The sequence below is a fragment of the Chenopodium quinoa genome, unplaced genomic scaffold, assembly GCF_001683475.1.
Source record: "Chenopodium quinoa cultivar QQ74 unplaced genomic scaffold, ASM168347v1, whole genome shotgun sequence".
In the NCBI taxonomy this organism is placed as follows: Eukaryota; Viridiplantae; Streptophyta; class Magnoliopsida; order Caryophyllales; family Amaranthaceae; genus Chenopodium; species Chenopodium quinoa.
Genome location: NW_018744718.1, coordinates 376330 through 398873, shown reverse-complemented (window position 1 = coordinate 398873; position 22544 = coordinate 376330). Strand labels below are relative to the sequence as shown.

Below are 22544 nucleotides of genomic sequence, written 5' to 3'. Positions count from 1 at the left end.
AGAGGTTTTTACAATTAGCTTATTGAAGAATTAGCTTTTTTGGTATTAAATAAATTGAAACAGCTAATAATAAATAACTATTTACCAAACACTTTTGCACAATCAGCTATTTACAACTAGCTAATCAAATAAGCTAATATAACCAGCTAGTCAAACCAGTTAATATAATCAGCTATATCAATCAGCTAAAAGCTAATTACCAAACAGGGCAATCCCTGTTTGGTAAACAGCTTATTGGGAGAAAATTAGCTTATTTGACCAACATTAGCTGATTGACTAGTCAAATAAGTTAATACTAGTGTTTGGTAACAAGCTTATTGGAAGAGCTTATTTACCTCAATAAGCTTTTTTTACAAAACGTTGGTATGGGCAACGTTTCCAAAAAGCTTATTCGGTTAGGTGAGTTTAAATTACGAATTTGCCCTCATGGTATTAAGCCATATGACATACAGCAAGTCAGCAATGCAATTGCAATTCATTTCTCACTTCTTCCTACTTCAACTCCACAAGTCCGCATACTCCATAGTAGATCTAATTTTGTTAATTTTCTCAATTTCTTTTCCTTATTTTTTTTAACAATCTTTTCCTTTAATTTTCTTTGTTTTGTTTATTATTTTTTTAAGTACAGTTTTTTCTTTGTTTTGTTTATTGTTTTTTTTTTCTTTCAAAATGTTTTAATCTAACTTTTAGTAATTCTTATCTCCTCTAAAATTTTCGAAATCCTTGACCCAAACCAAATAAATTTGATTTTTTTTTTAATTTATCAGTCATGTTTTTTTTAATTATTTGTTTTTTTTTATGTTAGATAATTTTTTTTGAAGAAACAGGTTTAATTTAATAAACATAAATTTTTTTAATATCATAAAAATGATTGTAACATTACAAAGTTTATACTGTAATTTTTCTTTTATTAAATAACTAATCCTTCAAAGTTAAATATGCCAATGTCCTTATTGGTCATTTTGCATACTTAAACAGCTTTAAGTAATCAGCTATTTACCAAATACTTTTATACAATCAGTTAATACAATAAGTTAGTCAAATCAGTTAATAAAATCAGCTAGTCAAAATCAGCTAACTCAATCAGCTTCAGCTTTCAGCTTTCTCCCAAACAGGGCCATATACTATCAGACATCTTCTGCTAGAATTAAAAAAAAACAGCTTGAAACTTCCCATATGAAGAAATTTAGAGTATAATCAAACTCCATCCGCAATTATTTTGTTTGGTGATTTGGACTACATCTTTGTTTGTGTTATGATGGTATTAGTATAATTAGTTATGAACTTATGATTTATGCTTTTATGTTAAGGTGGGTAATAAAAGAATGTTTGTCTGGTAATGACAAGCAGTTAATTTTCATTATTCTTTGGCAACATTATTCTAGGAGTCATGTGCATCTTGAGCAGAGAATTTTGTGTCCAGCTCTGTAATTGTTGGTTCAATCTTCCATCTACTAAAATTACACTTCGATGTCTTCCGGCTCCAATAGGATAAATTAGTGGGTTACTATTATACCACTATACTATCAGACACCTGCAAGAACAAAAATTTCAGCTTGAAACTTCCCATGTTTAGCTTGGTTGAAGCAAAGAAAACTCTTAGCATTTACCACCATTTTTTCCGGATTAAATTCATTCTAGAGACCACAGCTAGGATTTTTCCCTCATTTTGCAAGCAACATGAACAAACAGTTGATCCATTATCTCAATTCCCCTGTCATATGTACTCTGTTGGAAGCTTACTGCATAAAGTTAACCACAATTTAAGGCAAAATATTCTGTAGGTAAGCCAAGTTCCAACTCTAAATGCCACTTTATTTTCTGGTAACATCGTCTGCAATTCTTTTGGGGTATTATCCTGCTTCAATATAGGACATGAGAAAATTTTAACATCAAGAATATAACTTCTTTGTAAAAATTGTTGTTCTTTTGGGCAATGCATTTGGATTACCAGTTTACAACCCATAATTAGCTGAAGTAAAGTAGCTATAAGTTGGTCCACAAATCTAAGAAATAGTCCATTAGGTGCCCAATATTTACACTATAGATTGCCTGTTTGTTGTTTGAAACCTGCAAATTTCTACCTTCCATTTCCCTTACTTTCTATATTGTGTTTTCTACTTGACGCTTGGTGAATTGGACATTGCATAAGGGTTTTTAATAGAAGTACTTTTCTTAGATAAGTTTTTGGGTGCTTTGGTTATGTACTAGCCAATCCTGATGTCTCTTAACTCTTAATTCTTTAGCTATGTTACAAGTGAAGCCGCCAAGGAAATGGAGATTGAAGCATACTTGATGGACTATGATTCTGTTTCTCCCGGCGATAAAATTGCTAATGGCAATTGGCAAAGCTGTCTTTCTAGTCAAGGCTTCTGATGAAAGTGATAAGAAGACCATTAATTAATCCTGGTACAGTCTTACTTACTATGTAACTAAGCTAGTATAATAACTAAATAAAACTGAGTGCAAATGACATTATAAAGTCTAGTTCATTGATGATCTGCATACACTATTGGTTCATCTGATAAATATATTGTGATGACTCATTTGGTTAAATACACTCGAGCTTTCTTACTTACAATAGTAGATTTTGATGGATATCTGCCTGTATATTTCAACTTTTTAATATAGTTATTATCTATAGAAAACTTTTTTTTTTGAAACATCTATAGAAAACTACATTTTTAACCTAAAAAATCAACAAAAATTATCTTGATATAAAAGAAATGGAATTAGTCTCATCATACAAATCTTGATCATGAAAGTGAAAATTAAACATTCATTTTGGACATAGTAAGTTGCAATAACAATCAAACACAATTTCAAACTATTACAAATAACACAAAAGCTTATCTCCTTTAGGGATGAAACTTGGATCCTTGAGGACAAGACAGCCTCGTTGCAGGAAGAGTTTATGGGTTTTGTCGTCTGGGTAGCAACGAGATGATGACAGCAGTTTTTTCAAGGATGGTCTGTTTGTCACTATCCATGGTATCACATTGATATCCACATTTTCACAGCAACTTATGCTCAAGTATATCAGTCGTTTACACGATTTCACTACTTCCTTTACCCCTTCTGCAGTCACTTCACTGCAACGCGTTAAATCCAGGTGAATCAATCTGGGGCTTATCTTCCCCAACTTCTTAAGAGATATATCATTTATCATTGAAATTTTTACAATCAATTTCTCTAACACTGACGACTCCAACTCCGTGTCTTTTACAGTGATAGGATGGGATCCGGTTAAATTCAGTTCCACAAGGCTCCTGTTGCACTCTAGAATATCAGGAACATTCAGTTGATCATCAGGTAGGAAAAAACAATCTTGTAGCTTGAGCTTCTCCACTTCGGGACATATGTTAAGAAGCCTTTTCAGAGCAGTAGGCCTAACTTCACGATGAGATGATAGGTCCAAGTACTTTATTGCACGGTTCTCCTCCATTAGGCCATCATAATTGTGTTCTTCTTTTCCGAGGCTTGAACCAGTCATCACAAAATGGCACAGACGAGGGCATCTTTGTGTGATCATAACAAAAGCTGAATCAGATAGCTTGGAACAATTAAAGAGAGTGATTGATGTCAGGTTTTGGAGAAAAGACGACATGTAATCTATATGCTCATTTGTGAGGAATTTTACTCCCCTGGACCCCCCCAACTCTAAAGATTTCAGAGATTGAGAAGAGTGTTGTAGGAGCCTTGAGATCCCGGTGAAAGTGTAGCTTTTGCAATTCATCAGAGCCAAGTTGGTAAGATGAATCCGTGCTTCTATTATAGAAAAGAGGAACTCATCCAATATGTCTACATGTTGAAGCTTTAGAGATCGTAAGTTGGTTAGGAAATTAGTCGAGCCTTTGACTCCAAATGTTTCAATCTTAAGATAATTACATATGTCTAATAAGTTCAAATGGTGGCTATTGGTAACAAGGAATGAAATTCCTTCTTGTGTCACAGAATTACAATTTTGAATTTCAATTTGCTCTAGTAATGGACAGTTTTTTGACAGAGAAATAAGGGACTTATCTGAAATTCGTGATTTATGCGAAAGGTCTATCTTGCGTAATCTCTTGAGCTTGGATGACATATAATCTATCCCTTCATCGGTCACAGAAATAAAATGTGGTGCTTCATCCTCGATATGAAGATCCTCGAGTTGTGGGAACGTGTCTGCTACTCTGACAAAATCAGCATCTCCTTCTGCACCAGTAAACTTGAGTACTTTCAGATTCTTCATGTTTGAACCCAGCTCCTCTAACCAAAATTTTGGATAACTTCGACGATATGACAAAGCAATCAACTCTTCCAAGTCCAACCCAGACCGTGCAATTTCAAGAATAGCTTCATAAGTTTCTCCTTTGAAGTTACAAACCTTTATCTTCTTAAGATTGGAGAATCTTTCCAGCAGCCTACAGAGGATTGTGATTGGTGTATTACTTGAGAAGTTTATGCTAACTCGCCGGGAATTAGTGATTTTGAGGAATCTCTTGCAGACTAAGGTGAATGATTGTTGATAGCTTGCATGATCAAGACGATTATAGATCATCTCCCAGCAATCGTCGAGCAATTCTTTTCTTTCTTTCTTCTTTTTCCATTTCTATCTGCTTAAATGGGATCAGATTATATAAAATTTGCAACATTGAGAATGTATTGCTTTAGGCTTGGTTTAAATACAATGCAATTTGATCATTGACTAATTTTCTTTTCCAAAACAACATGATCTGATCTTTTCAAGTTAAGTTTTGACTTGGTTTCCCTTACATAACTATGTGATTTGATCATTTAAAGTTTGGACTAGTTTTCTTTACAAAACAACGTGATCTGATGTGTTCGAGTTTTGACTTGATTTCCTTTACATAACAATGTGATTTGATCTTTTCAAGTTTTGATTGGTTTTCTTTACAAAACAACATGAACTGATCTTTTCGAGTTTTGACTTAGCTTTCCTTTACATAATAATATGATTTGATCATTTCAAGTTTTAACTGGTTTTCTTTACAAAACAACTTGGTCTGATTTTTCGAGTTTTGACCAAGTTTTTTTTTTTATTATTATTATTATTTTTTTAACACTTGACTTAGTTTCTTTACTTAACGATGGAATATGATCATTTCAAGTTTTGACAGGTTTCCTCTACATAGCAATGCAATCTGATCTTTTCAACTTTTGACTGATTTTCTTTCCAAAACAAGGTAATCAAGCCATTGAATTTATATGCATTTACAAAATTTACAGCAAAAAAGAAAGGATAATTTGTCCTTCTGAAGTTGAGTTCACTTAATTATTGCTCTGAAACACATTACATGATTGGCTAATAGCATTCGTATATAAATTCAATCAGCTATTATATATCCCAATATAGAAAAACTTAGCTTAACACTATGCTTTAAAAAATTATAAGTTTCAATAATAACAAGCAACCTATAAATGCTCATTCGTTCACGTTTGGGCATATGATACACAACTATACACGTGTAGTTGAAAACATCTGTTTTCTACGTCTCCATTTGTTTGTTCTTTTTTACTTTTCAGTTTTCGAGACTAAAAGCATGAATAGAGCCATAGGCACATTTTAAATCATGAATATCTCCAATGTTATACACAAAATTATTATTAAAAAAACCAATATTCTTACATTACACATTTAAACAAATTTAACAAGAAATCCCATATCTATATTATTTCTTCACGATTAGTGTCAATCTGTTTATGTTCCATGAATTCTATACCTGCAAGATCTTATGACATACAATAATGAATGATTTCAGTTGCTGCTTTTCCTCTGCTTTTAGCTCTTGGCCTGATTAAGTTGTTAGAACTTAATTGCTACTTGCTACCATATTAGACACTTCATATTAGATATTGTTAGAACTTTACATTGGCTTGACTATATATATAGTTACTGTCTTATATATTTATATTTTAGAGTATGTTACTCACTGATCCTTCTCCGCGATGAGTTTTTCTGCTCCTGAGTGTCAAGACTGTTTCTGTTTCTGACTCCGGTGCACTATAATCAACAGGTTTATCCTCAACTTTAAATCAAGGCGAGGTAATACAGCAGAATAAAAGGAATGGAGTTTTATTAACATATCATACAGATCATTTATTATTATATACATTCAGACACAGTAAATTGCAATACAATCTACTAGTGTACTTATTATTTATATACATAATTCCACTCTAAAAGTCTATAACATGTTACACATAAACTCATCTTCATTATTTAAGGGGTAGTTTGGATCCTTGAGGACAAGACAGCCTTGCTGCAGGAAGAGTTTCTGATTTTCGTCGTTTGGGTAGTTGCGAGATGATGACACCAGTTCTCTCAAGGATGGTCCGTTTGCAACTATCCATGGTATTATGTTAATACCCACTTTTTCACAGCGACTTAAGCTCAAGTATCTCAGTCGTTTACACGATTTTACCACTTCCTTTACCCCATCTTCTGTCACTTCACTGCAATACGACAGATCTAGGTGAATCAATCTGGGGCATATCCTCCCCAACTTTGTAAGAAATATATCATTTATCAATGAAAATTTCACTATCAATTTCTCTAACTCTGACGACTCCAAGTCCATGTCTTTTACACTGATATGATGTGATCCGGTAAAATCCAGTTCCACTAGGGTCCTGTTGCACTTTAGAATATCAGGAACATTCAGTTGATCATCGGGTAGGAGATAACAACCGTGTAGCTTGAGCTTCTCTACTTCCGGACATATGTTAAGAAGCCTTTTCAGAGCTTTAGGCCTACATTCCTGATGAGATGATATGTCCAAGTACTTTATTGCACGGTTCTTAATTAGGCCATCATAATTGTACTCATCTCTAACGAAGCTTGAACCAGTCATCACAAAATAGCATAGATGAGGGCATCTTTGTGTGATCACAACAAAAGCTGAATCAGATAGCTTGGAACAATTAAAGAGTTTGATTGATGTCAGGTTTTGGAGAAAAGACGACAAGTACTCTACATGCTCATTTGTGAGGAACTCTACTCTCCCCAACTCTAAAGACTTCAGAGATTGAGAAGAGTGATGTAGGAGCCTTGAGATACCGGTCAAAGGTGTAGCTTTTGCAGTCTGTTAGAGCCAAGTCAGTAAGATGAATCCGTGCTTCTATTATAGAAAAGAGAAACTCATCCGGTATGTCTACATATTGAAGCCTTAGAGATTGTAAGTTGGTTAGGATATTAGTAGAGCCTTCGACTCCAAATGAATCAATCTTAAGATATTTACATATGTATAATAAGTTCAAGTGATGGCTGTTGTTAAAAAGGAATGAAATTCCTTCTTGTGTCACAGAATTACAGTCATGAATTTCAATTTGCTCGAGTAATGGACAGTTTTTTGACAGAGAAATAAGGGACTTATCTGAAACCCGTGATTTATTTGAAAGGTCTATCTTGCGTAATCTCTTGAGCTTGGATGACATATAATCCATCCCTTTATCAGTCACAGAAATGATATACGGTGCTTCATCCTTGATATATAGTTCCTCAAGCTGTGGGAACGCGTCTGCTACTCTGACAAAATCAGCATCTCCTTCTCCACCAGTAAACTTGAGTACTTTCAGACTCTTCATGCTTGAACTCAGCTCCTCTAACCAAACTTCCGGATGACTTCGACAATCTGACAAAGCAACCAACTCTTCCAAGTCCAACCCAGACCGTGCTATAGCAAGAATAGCTTCATTCATGTCTCCTCTGAAGTTACAGACCTGTAACTTCTTAAGGTTCGAGAATCTTTTCAGTAGCCTACAGAGGACTGTGATTGGTGTATAACCTGATAACTTTAAGCTAACTCGTAAGAAATCGGAGATTGAAAGAAATCTCTTGCAGACTAAAGTGATTGATTCTTGGTCACTTTCATGTTTGAGACGATTAAAGATTATCTCCCAGCATTCGTCAGGCAATTCTTTGCTTGCTTCCTCTTCCATTTTCATATGCTCTTATGAGTACAATCAGATTATTAGCAGCATGAGAAAATGCATTGCTTTTGACTTGCTTTCCTCTACAATATATAACAATGTGATCTTTTCAAGTTTTGACTAGTCTTCTTTACAAAACAAGGTTATGAATGCAACCCATTGCATTTTTTTTCTTTGTTATATCTATTTTTCATTGTTATATCTATATAATATGCTTTGACATAGTTTCGAAACGTGATTGATCACCTAAATCTTGATATAAATATTCCCTTAACAAATTTACTTTGTCCTTCTAAAGTTGAATTTCCTTAAAATATAGATTTGATCAGCTATGAGATAGGATTTGTTCAATTAAAGATGATTAACGACGTCATTATTGAGGCTTACATTATACATCTCAATATAGAAAGAATAAATGGAAATTCTCAATGGTAAACTCCTATTTTTCTGAAAGTCAGAAATGGTGACATAAATGCTGCATGCTACCATATTAGATATTATTGAAAAATAATATTGTTGAGGTTGTTTATACAGTACTGGAAGCCTTAACTTTAAGTTGGCTTGACTATATATATAGTTGTCTTAGCGTTTAGAGTATGTTACTCACTGATCCTCCTCGGCGATGAGTATTTCTGCTCCTGAGTCCTGAGTGCTGAGATTGTTTATATGGTGCACTATTACATATTGGAAGTTCCCATCTAGTTAATTTTTTTAGTAAATTACATTTTTAACTTAGAAATCAACAGGTTTATCCACAACTTCAAACCAAGGCGAGGTAACACAGCAGAATAAAAGAAAGAATAAATGGAGTATTATCAATATATCATATAGATTATGATCATGAAAGGGGAAATTAAACATTCAGACACGGTTAATGGCAATAAAAATCGACTAGTGTACTTATAATTAAAAATACAATTTCAAACTATGGCAGATTACATGAAAACTCATCTTCATAATTAAAAAGGTAGTTTGGATCCTTGAGGACAAGACAACCTTGCTGCAGGAAGAGTTTCTGGTTTTCGTCGTCTGGATAATCACGAGATGATGACACCAGTTTTCTCAAGGATGGTCTATTTGTCACTATCCATGGTATTATATTGAAATTCACTTTTTCACAGCAACTTATGCTCAAGTATCTTAGTCGTTTACACAATTTCACCACTTCCTTTACCCCTTCTTCTGTCACTTTATCGCAATCCTCCAGATCCAGGTGAATCAACCTGGGGCAGATACTCCCCAACTTGGTAAGCAATTTATCGTTTATCCCTGAAAATGTTGCAATCAACTTCTCTAACGCTGACACCTCCAACTCCATGTCATTTCCGGTTAAATCATCCTTGATACGATGGGATCCTGTTAAATCAAGTTTCACAAGCTTCCTGTTGCATTGTAGGACATCGGGAACATTCAGTTTATCATGGCTTAGAAATAAGCAATGACTTAGATTGAGCTTCTCCACTTCAGGACACATGTTAAGAAGCCTTTTCAGAACTGTAGGGCTAAAGTCATGATGAGATGATAGGTCCAAGTACTTTATTGCACGATTTTTCTTCATTAGGCCATCATAATTGTATTCTTCTTTTCCCAGGCTTGAACCAGTCATCGAAAAATGGCATAGAAGAGGGCATTTTTGTGTGATTATAACAAAAGCTGAATCAGATAGCTTGGAACAATTAAAGAGCGTGATTGATGTCAAGTTTTGGAGAAAAGACAACAAGTACTCTATGTGCTCATTTGTGAGGAATTCTAATTCCCTGAACCCCCCCAACTCTAAAGATTTCAGAGTTTGAGAAGTGTGCAGTAGGAGCCTTGAGATCCCCGTAAATGTATAACCTTCACAATCTGTTAGATCCAAGTCGGTAAGATGAATTCGTGCTTCTATTATGGAAACAAGAAATTCATCTGATATGTCTACATTTTGGAGCTTTAGAGATTGCAAGTTTGTTGGAAAATGATTAGTAGAGCCTTTAACTCCAAATGAATCAATCTTAAAATATTTACATATGTATAACATGTTCAAATGATGGCTGTTGTTAACAAGGAATGAAATTCCTTCTTCTGTCACAGAATTACAATCATTAATTTCAATTTGCTCGAGTAATGGACAGTTTTTTGACAGAGAAACAAGGGACTTATCTGAAATATGTGTTTTGTTCGAAAGGTCTATCTTGCGTAATCTCTTGAGCTTGGATGACATATAATCCATCCCTTCATCGGTCACAACAATATTACTTTCTCCTTCATGCTCGATATACAATTCTTCGAGCTTAGGAAATGAGTCTGCTACTCTGATAAGATCAGCATCTCCCCGTCCACCATTAAACTTGAGTACTTTCATATTGCTCATGTTTGAACCCAGCTCCTCTAACCAAACTGCTTGTTGCTTGAATGATTCCAGATCGAGATTCATTATGTCTGAACCCAGCTCCTTTAACCAAATTACTCGTTGAATGTGAATATCAGACAAAGCCAACAACTCTTCCAAGTCCAACCCGGATCGTGCAATCGCAACAACAGCTTAATTCATGTCTCCTCTGAAGTTACAGAACTGTATCTTCTTAAGGTTTGAAAATCGTTGCAGCAGCCTAGGAAGGATTGAGATTGGTGTATAATCTGAGAGCTTTATGCTAACTCGTAAGGAATTGGTGATTGACAGGAATCTCTTGCAGACTAAAGTGATTGCTTCTTTGTCACTTTTATACTGGAGACGATCAAAGATCATCTCCCAGCAATCGTCGAGCAATTCTTTTCTTTCTTCTTCTTGTTCCATTTCTATCTGCCCAAATGAGATCAGATCAGATTATTTGCAACACTGAGAATGTATTGCTTTAAATAACAATGTAATTCGATCATTGACTGGTTTTCTTTCCAAAACAACGTGACATGATCTTTTCAAGCTAAGTTTTGACTTGGTTGCCTTTACATAACAATGTCATTTGATCATTTCAACTTTGGATTGATTTTCTTAACAAAACAACATGAACTGATCTTTTCGAGATTTGACTTAATTTCCTTTACATAATAATGTGATTTGATCTTTACAAGTTTTAACTGTTTTTTTTTTTTACAAAACAACTTGTTCTGATCTTTCGAGTTTTGACTTGGTTTCCTTTACACAACAATGTGATCTGAACTTTTCAAGTTTTTACACTGGTTTTATTTACAGACAAGGTTATCAAGTCAGTGTATTGCAAAAATCTATAAATTATTCAATACTTGATTAATTTATTCCAGAAACCCAGCAAATTCAAAATCTGAACACATACAAATTGAATTATCTATCAATCAAATTAACTTTGAGTTGATTACATTGCTCGATTAGTAAGAAAATTTCGATCTAACTTTTATAATTTCTGGATTCATACATCAGATAATATTGAATAGAACCAATTGAGAATTAGAATAAAAATTGAGTAATGAATTTCATACCTACAGATTGAAATTCGCCGGAGATTAAAGAATGGATGGTGACGCAGAGGTGCCTGAGTAGCTCAGCGGGCGACGGCACCACCGAGAGCCACCGTTACAGGTTATTTTAACTAGAGCAAAAAGGTGGAGTTTTTTTTCATGAATGAATGAATTGGTTTTGACTTTTAAGCATAAAAAAAGAAATTCAAATGTCTTCTTAAAAGCCTGTTCACTTCAGCTTAATTTCAGTTCAGCTCCTAATTTTCTTCTCTCGTAAAATTTTCAGTTCAATTCAGCTCCAATCAGTACAATTCAGTTCAACTCAAATCAGTTCAGTGAATGTGAACAAGCCCTAAGTCCATTAGGAATTGTGGTGGAAAGCATCTTATGTCCAACCTTTACGGGTTTGAAAGTGTTATTTGAACGCTAAATTTAAGGCTATAATATACGGAGAACGAAATTGGACATTATAAACATTTTGAGACTTTGTGTTGAAAACTCAAATTATGATAAGGGTAGGGGATGAATCATGAGGTCATGCATGCAATGTTATTTGGAACTAACATGATCACTAATCGATTGGTAGTTTGGCACAGGGTGATATTTAAGTTGCTCAAAAGAAGCATTTATAATTTTATATAATAGACTAAATTGAGAGATAAAGTGATGGTTTCTAGTTTTTAAACACCAAAATCGCCTCTTGGGGTCTCATGGGATTTATGGGAAAATCCTCATTTTTTCCTTTTCAAGCATTGACATAGTTTCAAATACACTGTAGATTGATCACCTAAATCTGGTTAAAATATATATATATACTAGATGTAAGCCCGTGCGATGCATGAATTTTATTGTAATATTTTTGAATCTTTTTTTTTCCCTTTTTAAAAAACTTATAAATCTTTTTTATAAATCCCTTTGTACATGAGTAGTATTTATTTAGATTAGTTTCTAAGTATTTATTGGAAATTGAATATGTTAATTCTAATTATTATGTATTCTTTTTGTTTTGTTAAAATATTTATGTATTTTGAAGAAAATATTGTAATTCCAAAGCTAAAATAAACATGCTCCATATAAGGAAATTATTTCCTTCAATATATTTTGGACGAAAGTGTTGGACAAAGTTGGCTTTAATTGAGGCATGAACGTAATCACCCTACAATTAAAAATAAGAAATTAAGTTAGATTTTTTCATTATACTAATTAATAAAAAAACCAAAAAGGTGTATATTAATGAAATTTAATAAAGATAAACAATTTATAAAAATATAATACCTCCTTGTCCAATTGGACCATATACAAACTTATTAAGCTATCTTGTTTAATTTGGGGATGTTTAGTGTGTCAAATAGGCGAGAGCTCGTACTTTGATTTTCCAATCAATTGTTGCTCGAATTTAATTCCCCAATTAAATTAGATAGGCATGTAAAAACAAAATTCAATAAATTAAACAAAACATACACATATACTCGTTAAATATCCCAAAAAACATAATGTAAGTAATAATTACAAATATAAAATTTTAAAAAATTAAGTTAAGATTTACCCAACCATTGATGACTTAAAACTGAGAGAAAATTACTAACACAAATTCCCTTGATTGGTTTTGTATTTCGTATGATGCGTTAATTTATAATGCTGTAAAAAATTATCTTATAATCGTAGGTATCACAAATTTTATTAAAAACGCTTATAATTTAAATCTAATATTATTTGTGATATAATTTTAAGTATTATTTATTTATGTTTCTTGAGCTTGTATTGTCAAAAATTATCTTATAATGCACACAACCTTATGATAACTTATAATGCACGTGTCTTAACATTGTTGATAAATATCAAAAAATTAAAAGTACTAATTAATATATTTTTTTTAATAATTTATATCCTAATATTTAAAGATTATTGTTAGTTTTTTTCAAAAAGATAATTTTTAGTTTTTTGTATTATTTAAATTTTAATTATTCACAATTCGTTGTTTTATGTATGTGGTAAAATTCTTGAATCTTATTTGTCACTTTTGCTTAGGTGGTGAGTGAATTTTTTAATTCTAAAATAAATTATTATTCTAATTTTTCATTGGTCAAAATATTACATTTTCTTATGTGGCGCGCCAAAGGCTCTTGAAAAATGCCTATTTTATTTATATATATTAGATTATTATTGATTGATTATTGATGATATTAACATATATTTAACAATTAAATAAAAATAATATAATTATTGTTGTAATTATGGCACAATTATGTTAAAAATCTGATTTACTATTTTTTTTTTATTTACATGGAAAGACATATCAAATCTCTGATTTATATATTATTTTGCTATCTATGTACTATGTATAAGATTTGTCAAATCTTTTCTTTATGTATTATTAGATGTAAGCCCGTGCGATGCACGGTTTTTTTGTATTTCATTTTGTATATTATTTTTGTAATTTCTTATTATCTTTTATATTAGAAGTAGTATATTTTAAAAAATTAATTAAAAAAATTAATTTTTTTAATAGAATTAAAAAATCTTTTGATCGATCTAAATGATTTTATTTAACCACCCGACGAATGAGATAATATTTTCATAGTTTATTTCAATTTAACAAATTCATGTTTTGCATACTTGACTAATGAATAAGAATAATTTTTTTACAAAAAAACAAACTTAAGTTGATTTTTCTGTTTGGTATGCTCAACAAAATATTATTCCAAAGCTTTACATAAACTTGTTTTTCCTAATAAATATTTCAATAAGAACATTAAAAAAATTACACATAAGCAAAATGTAAAAAAAAATTACTAGATACACATAAATATATGTAAGAATATTATTAAAACCTAATAAAAAATATCGATATAATTGTTGCGAAATAGATCTAAAAATTGTGAATGTATAAAATCAAATCTATGCATTGGAATTTTTTTCATCATTAATTATTGAATCATTATTTTGTTGTCGATATGACAACGCGATATTACTTATTATTTGGAACGACTGAAAAGTTTCTAATAGAGTAAACATTTCATAGTCTTCAATCAAGTTTGGACGAAAATGTTCAACACAGTTGTCTTTAAATTGAGGCATGAACTTGTGTAATCACCCTGAAATTAAAAATAAGAAATTAAATTAATTTAATAAGTTGATTATGCAATCCAAATCACAATATTTGTTTTTAAAAATACCTCTTCGTCCAATATTACCATATCCAGACTTATTAAGCTATTTTGTTTGCAGAAATTTAGTACATCAAACAGGTGAAAAACTCGTACTTTGAATTTTTAATTATTTTTGCTCGAATTTAATTCTTTGATGTGCATGTAAAAACGAAATTCATCAAACAAACACATAAACATATGAAATTAAGCTAAAAAGTACCCTACCATTGATGACCTAAAACCGACACAAAATTACCAATACAAAATTCTCTAGATGCGAATTTTGTATAAATATGAAATTTTGTTGGTGTCGTATATGTGTCAATTTATAACAATAGGTATAAAAAAATTAAGATTAATGAACAATTTTAATTTCTTATCATAAACACTATCAAAATTTATCTTATAATGATACTTTATCATTTAAATATAATTTTTTTCGGAGGTATTATTTAGTACTTGTGATATAGTGTCACAAGCTAGATAATTTTCCCTTAAATTTTTATTTGACCGAAAGTGTTAAGTATTAAAGTGGAATTTTCATACTTATTATACTTTAATGGTAAAAAATATAAATAAATAAATAAATCATTTTAAGATAATTTTGATTCGGTTGCATTATTAAAGTGGAGTTGTCATTCCTATTCTACGTTGGTAAAATTTGTGCACTTTTCTTTTTAAGAATTTTTTTTAAAAAAAATTATTATAAGACAAATAAAGATAATGATAAATAAAATTTGTGGTTTTTCATCCACGTGGCATTAAAATTTTATAAGATAAATATCATATCTTATTCGCTACTTTTACCTACGTGGCGATACAATTTTTTTATGTGGCATTAAAATTTTATAAGATAAATACCATATCTTATTCGCTACTTTTACCTACGTGGCGATACAATTATTTTATTCAAAATTAAAATAAAAATCTAATTTATCATTGGACGAAATATTTACTTTTCTTATGTGGCGCCCCGAATGCTTCCGAAAAATGCCTACTTTATTTATATATATTAGATTTTGCTATTTTTTTTGTTGATGTATAAGATTTGTTTACTAAAGATTATTTTAAAAAAATAATAAAACCTAAAGGACACACCAGAAAATGACACGTGTCATTGCTGGTGTGTCTTTTAGTATATATTATTGATTGATTGATGATTATTGATATATATATATATATATGAAATTTAGTTCACTAAAGTATTGTTCGGCAAATAAAAAAATGTGACATAATTGGCTTATAGCACATCATATCACTAATAAATAAAATCGGTCTCTGAAATGGGCAAAGCTCGGAGGCACTTATTAGTTCGTATAAAAATTCGATCTGCTATGAGATAGCATTAATTCGCTTAAAGACGTGCATAGTGTTAAGTTTATTTATTTATTATTCTTTACTAATAAGTAGGTCTCAATAATGACACCATTAATAAATAATAGTGCTTGTATTTGAATGAATCTACAATAAAGCAGGTCTATTTGTATATGAATGAATACTATTAGCCTATCACGTAAGGGGATTTTTGTTCAGATTAAGTAAATTAGACTTCAGGACTGAGCAACTTTTGTAAGGGGATTTTTGTTCCGATTTAGGTGATCAATCACTAATAGAAACTATGTCAAAGCATAATATATATGTTAAAAAAATAAATGCACTGCCTTGATAATAACCTTGTTTTGTACATAATGATAAAACACATTATTTATTTTTTATTTTATTTTGTGCACAAATAGATCACATTGTTATGTTAAGGAAACCAAAATCAAAAGCAATATCTTTTCTCATGTTGCTAATAATCTGATCCAATTCCATCCATTAGTGCAGATCAAAATGGAAGAAGAAAGCAAAGATTTGCTCGATGAATGCTGGGAGATGATCTTTGATCGTCTCCATCATAAAAGGGACCAAGAATCAATCTCTTTAGTCTGCAAGAGATTCCTATCAATCACCAATTCCTTACGAGTTAGCATAAAGTTCTCAGATTATACACCAATCTCAACCATCTCTAGGCTAATGCAGCGATTTTCCAACCTTAAAAAGATACAGTTCTGTAACTTTAGAGGAGACCTGAATGAAGCTGTTACTTTGATTGCACGGTCAGGTTTGGACTTGGAAGAGTTGATTGCTTTGTCACACGATCAATATAAACGAGCAGTTTGGTATGAGGAGCTGAGTTCAAACATGAAGAATCTGAAAGTACTCAAATATTCAGGTGGACGTGGAGATGTTGATCTTGCCAGAATAGCAGACTCGTTTCCTAATCTTGAAGAACTTTATATCGATCATGAAGGAGAGTATACTACTACTGTCACTGATGAAGGGGTGGATTACATGTCATCCAAGCTCAAAAGATTACGCAAGATAGACCTTTCTAACAGAGCATTTATAACAGATAAGTCCCTTGTTTCTCTGTCAAAAAACTGTCCATTACTCGAGCATATAAAAATTTATCAGTGTAATAAAGTGACAGTAGAAGGGATTTCATTCCTTGTTAACAATAGCCATCATTTGAAATTATTTTACATACTTAAAGATCTTAAGATTGATACATTTGGAGTTAATGGCTCTTCTAATTTCCTAGCCAACTTACGATCTCTAAGGCTCCAAGATGTTGACATATCGGATAAGTTTCTCTTTTCTATAGCAGAAGCACGACTATCTCTTACCGACTTGGCTGTAATAGATTGCAAAAGCTACACGTTTACCGGGATCTCAAGGCTCCTGCTGCAAACATCTCAATCTTTGAAGTCTTTAGACTTGGGAGTAAAATTCCTCACAAATGAGCATATAGAGTACTTGTCCTGTTTTCTCCAAAACCTGACATCAATTAAGCTCTTTAATTGTTCCAATCTATCTGATTCAGCTTTTGTTATGATCACACAAAGATGCCCTCGTCTGTGCCATTTTGCGATGACTGGTTCAAGCCTCGGAACAGAAGAATACAATTATGATGGCCTAATGAAGAACCGTGCAGTAAAGTACTTGAACCTAGCATTTCATTATGACTTTAGCCTTACAGTTCTGAAAAGGCTTCTTACCATATTTCCCGAAGTGGAGAAGCTCGACCTAAGTCATTGTAAATTCGTACGCCATGATAAACTGAATGTTCCTGATATACTAGAGTGCAACAAGAAGCTTGTGGAACTGAATTTAAGAGGATGCCTTGGTATCAAGTATTTAACTGCAAAAGACATGGAGTTGTCAGTGTTAGAGAAGCTGATTTTGAAGTTTTCAGATTTAAATGATGAAATGCTTATAAACTTCGGGAGGATGTGCCCCAGATTGATTCACCTGGATCTGGAGTTTTGCCTTCATGTGACAGAAGAAGGTGTAAAGGAAGTGGTGAAATCGTGTAAACAACTGAGATACTTGACCATAAGTTCCTGTTGGAATTTGGATATCAATATAATACCATGGATAGTGAGAAACAGACCATCATTGAGAAAACTGGTGTCATCATCTTGCAAATACCCAGATGACGAAAACCAGAAACTCTTCCTGCAGCAAGGCTGTCTTGTCCTCAAGGATCCAAAGCGTATCTGAATATTTTATATCCGCTTTCATGATCAAATTCTGTATGACATTTTTATTTTATTTTTGACGAGATGTATGATACATTGATAATACTCCATTTCTTTTATTTTGTTATGTTACCTACTTACCTCGCCTTGGTTTGAAGGTTGAGGATAAACCTGTTGATTTTTAAGTTACAAATGTAATTAACTCCTCTCGACATGGAGCTTCCAATTGGTATCAAACTGACATTAAAATGAATCTAACACGATCTCAAATGAGGGTTATTTCTTATAGATTAGTAGTAATGTGTGATTATAAGTTGCTGCTTTTCCTCTGTTTTTAGCCCTTGGCCTAAGTTGTTAGAAGTTCAATGCTACTTGCTACCATATTAGATATTGAAAAAACAATGTTCATCAGTTGGTTAATACTTTGGAAGCCTTAACTTTAGGTTGTTTATAGACATATAGTTGTTGTCTTAACGTTTAGAGTATGTTCTTTCTTATCCTCCTCGGTCATGAGTATTTTACTCCTGAATTCCGAGACTGATTCTGTTTCTGAATCCATCCTGTGCATGATTAATTACTGATTGAAAGTTCCTTGTCTAGTTACTTTCTTGAGGAAATTACATTTCACACTTAAAAATTCAACAGTTTTATCCTCTACTTTAAACCAAGGTGAGGTAATAGCTGTAACACAGCAGAATAAAAGAAAGGGAGCATCATACAGATTTTGATCATGAAAGCAGAAAAGAAACATTCAAATTCAGTAAATTGTGATAACAATCTACTAGTGTACTTATTACAATATAAACAATTTCAGACTATAACTTATAATGCATAGTGGTCAACATATGAATCATATGAGTATTCTAAACCCTTAAGGACAAGACAGCCTCTCTGCAAGAAGAGTTTCTGGTATTCGTCGTTTGGGTACTTATTAGATGGTGAGACCAGTTTTCTCAAGGATGGACTGTTAATAACTATCCATGCTATTATGCTGAAATCCACATTTTTACAAGAACTAATGCTCAAGTATCTCAGTCGTTTACACAATTTCACCACTTCCCTAACCCCTTCATCTGTCACTCTTCTGCAGCCCTCAAGATCGAGGTGAATCAATCTAGGGCTGATCATCCCTAACTTTGTAAGAAAATCATCGCCTATCCATGAATTCTTAGCTATCAACTCTTCTAACATTGAGGATTCCATGCTTTTTCTGGAATATTTCAGATGATGTGATCTACTTAAATCCAATTTCACAAGGCGCCTGTTGCACTCTAGAATATCATAAACATTCAGACAATCAGATTGTAGGAAAGAACAATCGCGTAGCTTTAGCTTCTCCACTCCAGGACAGATGGTAAGAAGCCTTTTCAGAACTGAATGGCTTAAGTTTTGATGTGATGACAGGTCCAAGTGCTTTATTGCAGAGTTTTTCTTCTCTAGGCCATCAAATTTGTAATTTTCTCTTCTGATGCTTGAATTGGTCATTTTAAAATGGTATAGACGAGGGCATGTTTGTGTGATCATAACAAAAGCGGAATCAGATAGATTGGAACAATCAATGAGCTTAATTGATGTCAAGTTTTGGAGAAAAGGGGACAAGTACTCTATATGCTCATTTGTGAGGAATTCAACTTCCCCCAACTTTAAAGATTTCAGAGATTGAGAAATGTACTGTAGGAGCCTTAAAAACCCGGTAAATGTGTAGTTTTTGCAATATGAGAGAGCCAAGTCAGTAAGTGGAATTCGCGCTTCTACTAAAGAAATCAGAAACTCATCCGATATGTCTACCCATTGGAGCCTTAGAGATCGTAAGTTGGTTAGAAGATTAGTACAGCCTTTGGCTCCGAATGATCCAATCTTAATATATGCAAATAAATGTAAGGAGTTTAAATGATGGCTATTATTTATAAGGAATGAAATACCACATTCTGTCACAGAATAACAATAACGAAGTTTAATCTGCTCTAGTAATGCACAATTTTTTGACAGCGAAACAAGGGACTTATCTGATATATGTGGTTTAGGCTGTTTCTCCGAAATATCTATTTTGCGTAATTTCTTGAGCTTGGATGACAGATACTCTATCCCTTCACCAGTCACAACAATGGTACGATAATCACCTCTACTACGACAGTCCCCAATCTGCAGCTCCTCGAGCTCAGGGAACGAGTCTGCTACTCTGACAAGATCAGCATCTCCCTGTCCACTTGCAAACCTCAGTACTTTCAGATTCTGCATCTTTGAACCTAGCTCCTCCAACCAAAATGCTGGTTGTCTTCTATCATGTGACACATCCAACAACTCTTCTAGGTCCAACCCTGACCTTGCAATCGCAACAACGGCTTCATTCAGGTCTCCTGAAAAGTTACAGAACCGTATCTTCTTAAGGTTTGAGAATCGTTGCAGCAGCCTAGAGGTAGTTGAGATTGGTGTACAATCTGAGAACTTTATACTATCTCGTAAAGTATTGGTAATTGACAGGAACCTCTTGCAAACTAATGTGATTGATTCTCGGTCACTTTCATGCTCAAGACGATCAAAGATCATCTCCCAGCATTCGTCGAGCAATTCTTTGCTTTCTTCTTCTTCCATTTCCATCTGCTCTAACAGGGTCAAATCAGATTATTAGCAACATCAAAAAATGCATTGCTTTTGACTTGGTTTCATTTTTTTATTTTTTTTTCTCATATATATATATATATATATATATATATATATATATATATATATATATATATATATATATATATATATATATATATATATATATATATATATATATTTGACATGGTTTCGATTACGTGATTGATCACCTAAATCTGGATACAAAAAAATCCCTTAACAAGTTACTCGGTCTTCTGAAGATTCATTAATATATAGAGTTGATCAACTATGAGATATGATTTGTTCAAAGATGATTTAACGGTGTCATTATTAAGACGTACTTAGTTTATCCCGATATAGAAAAAATAAAATAAATAAATTAGCTCAACACTTTGCTTTCAATAGTAATAAGTGACCTATATTGTTCATTTGTTCACGTGTGCGCGTTTGGTACACTCATACAAGTGTAGTAGACAAAAGGCAAAAATCAGTTTTCTAACGTACTCTCTCTGTCTCCATTTGTTTGCTTCCTTTTAGATCTCACTTAACTATATTTTTTCTTATAGATTATTGTCAAATTGTTTCCGTTCCATGTGCTCTATATCTGTGACTCTGTGAGGTCCTATATATAGTAATGTGTGATTTCAGTTTCTGCTTTTCCTCTGTTTTTAGCTCTTTGCCTAAGTTGTTAAAATTTTAATGCTATTTGCTAGTTACTACCATATTAGATATTGTGACTGAAAGCCTTAACTTTACGTTGGCATGACTATATATATAGTAGTTGTCTTTATTTTTAGAGTATGTTTCTCACTGATCCTCCTCGGCGATGAGTATTTCTGTACCTGAGTGCCGAGACTGATTCTGTTTAGACTCAATCCGGTGCACTACCGGAAGTTCCATGTCTAAGCTAGCTACTTTCTTGAGTAAATTACATTCTAATTTAAAAAAAAAAAAAAAAAGAAAAACAACAGGTTTATCCTCTACTTCAAACCAAGGTGAGTCAACAGTCGTAACACAACAGAATAAAAGTAATGAAGTATCATACAGATCTTGATTATGAAAGCAGAAAATAAACATTCAGAAGCAGTAAAATGTTGGAGAATCGTGTTGCAGCAGCCTAGAGATGGTTGAGATTGGAGTATAATCTGGGTACTTCTATGCTAACTCGTAGAGAATTGGTAATCGACAGGACTCTCTTGCAGACTAAAGTAATTTATTCTCGGTCTCTTTCATGCTCGAGACAATCAAAGATCATCTCCCAGCATTCATCAAGCAGTTATTTGCAACATGAAAATGTATTGCTTTTGTGATCTTTTGAGTGGTTTTTCTTCACGAGATAATTTAATCAAGCCAAGAGCGTTTTTCTTTGTAATATACTACAATTTGACATAGTGTGACATACGCGGGTTGATCACAAAAAAATTACTCCGTCTTCTAAAGTTTAATTCACCTAATTTTTGCTCAACAAAAACACATGAGACATGACGTGATAGGTTGGTAGAATTCGTAAAAAATAAAAAAAATAAAAAATAAATAAATAAATAAATAAAAATCAACCGGCTATGAGACATATTTGTTTAGAGACATGTATTACTCTATTAATAGTTTCAATAATTTATTAATCTTAGACAAATAAAAAACTACAATTAGTTGTTCACTTGTGAATTTTTAATGCTAAGGTATAAAATTAATGACAAGTTCACAAAAGGAAGCAAAACATGTTATTTTACAAACAGATTATTATTTTATTCCCAAAGGACGTTATTGTCCAATCAAGTATATTTCGTAAAAGGCAATAATGTGACTTACTTACATGTTTATTGTCATTAATAGTGTGTCCTTTGGGAGTTGGATTAATTGAATACCAATGTTTGTTTGAAATTTGCAAATGTTAGGCAAAGAAGAGTTCAGTTGGCAAAAA

The 22544-nt window shown here is 32.5% G+C and overlaps 4 protein-coding genes across 4 annotated transcripts; 1 reads left to right on the top strand and 3 right to left on the bottom strand.

Moving 5' to 3' along the window:
* Positions 1-6984: 6984 nt before the first annotated feature.
* Positions 6985-7944, bottom strand: LOC110703061 (F-box protein SKP2A-like). Its single transcript, XM_021880820.1, has one exon. It carries the CDS (start codon positions 7942-7944, stop codon positions 6985-6987), a length of 960 nt encoding a protein of 319 aa, XP_021736512.1.
* An 817-nt stretch (positions 7945-8761) lies between these two features.
* On the bottom strand, positions 8762-11496 carry LOC110703148 (F-box/LRR-repeat protein 2-like). Its single transcript, XM_021880892.1, has 2 exons — positions 11368-11496; positions 8762-10714 (listed from the first exon to the last, which is right to left on the bottom strand). The coding sequence occupies exon 2, from the start codon at positions 10346-10348 to the stop codon at positions 8861-8863; it is 1488 nt and encodes a 495-aa protein (XP_021736584.1). The 5' UTR covers positions 10349-10714; positions 11368-11496; the 3' UTR covers positions 8762-8860.
* Positions 11497-16328: 4832 nt separating this feature from the next.
* On the top strand, positions 16329-18041 carry LOC110703060 (F-box/LRR-repeat protein 2-like). Its single transcript, XM_021880819.1, has one exon. It carries the CDS (start codon positions 16329-16331, stop codon positions 18039-18041), a length of 1713 nt encoding a protein of 570 aa, XP_021736511.1.
* An 800-nt stretch (positions 18042-18841) lies between these two features.
* LOC110703058 (F-box/LRR-repeat protein 4-like) lies at positions 18842-20611 on the bottom strand. The gene has a single exon (XM_021880818.1). The coding sequence runs from the start codon at positions 20609-20611 to the stop codon at positions 18842-18844; it is 1770 nt and encodes a 589-aa protein (XP_021736510.1).
* Positions 20612-22544: the final 1933 nt, after the last annotated feature.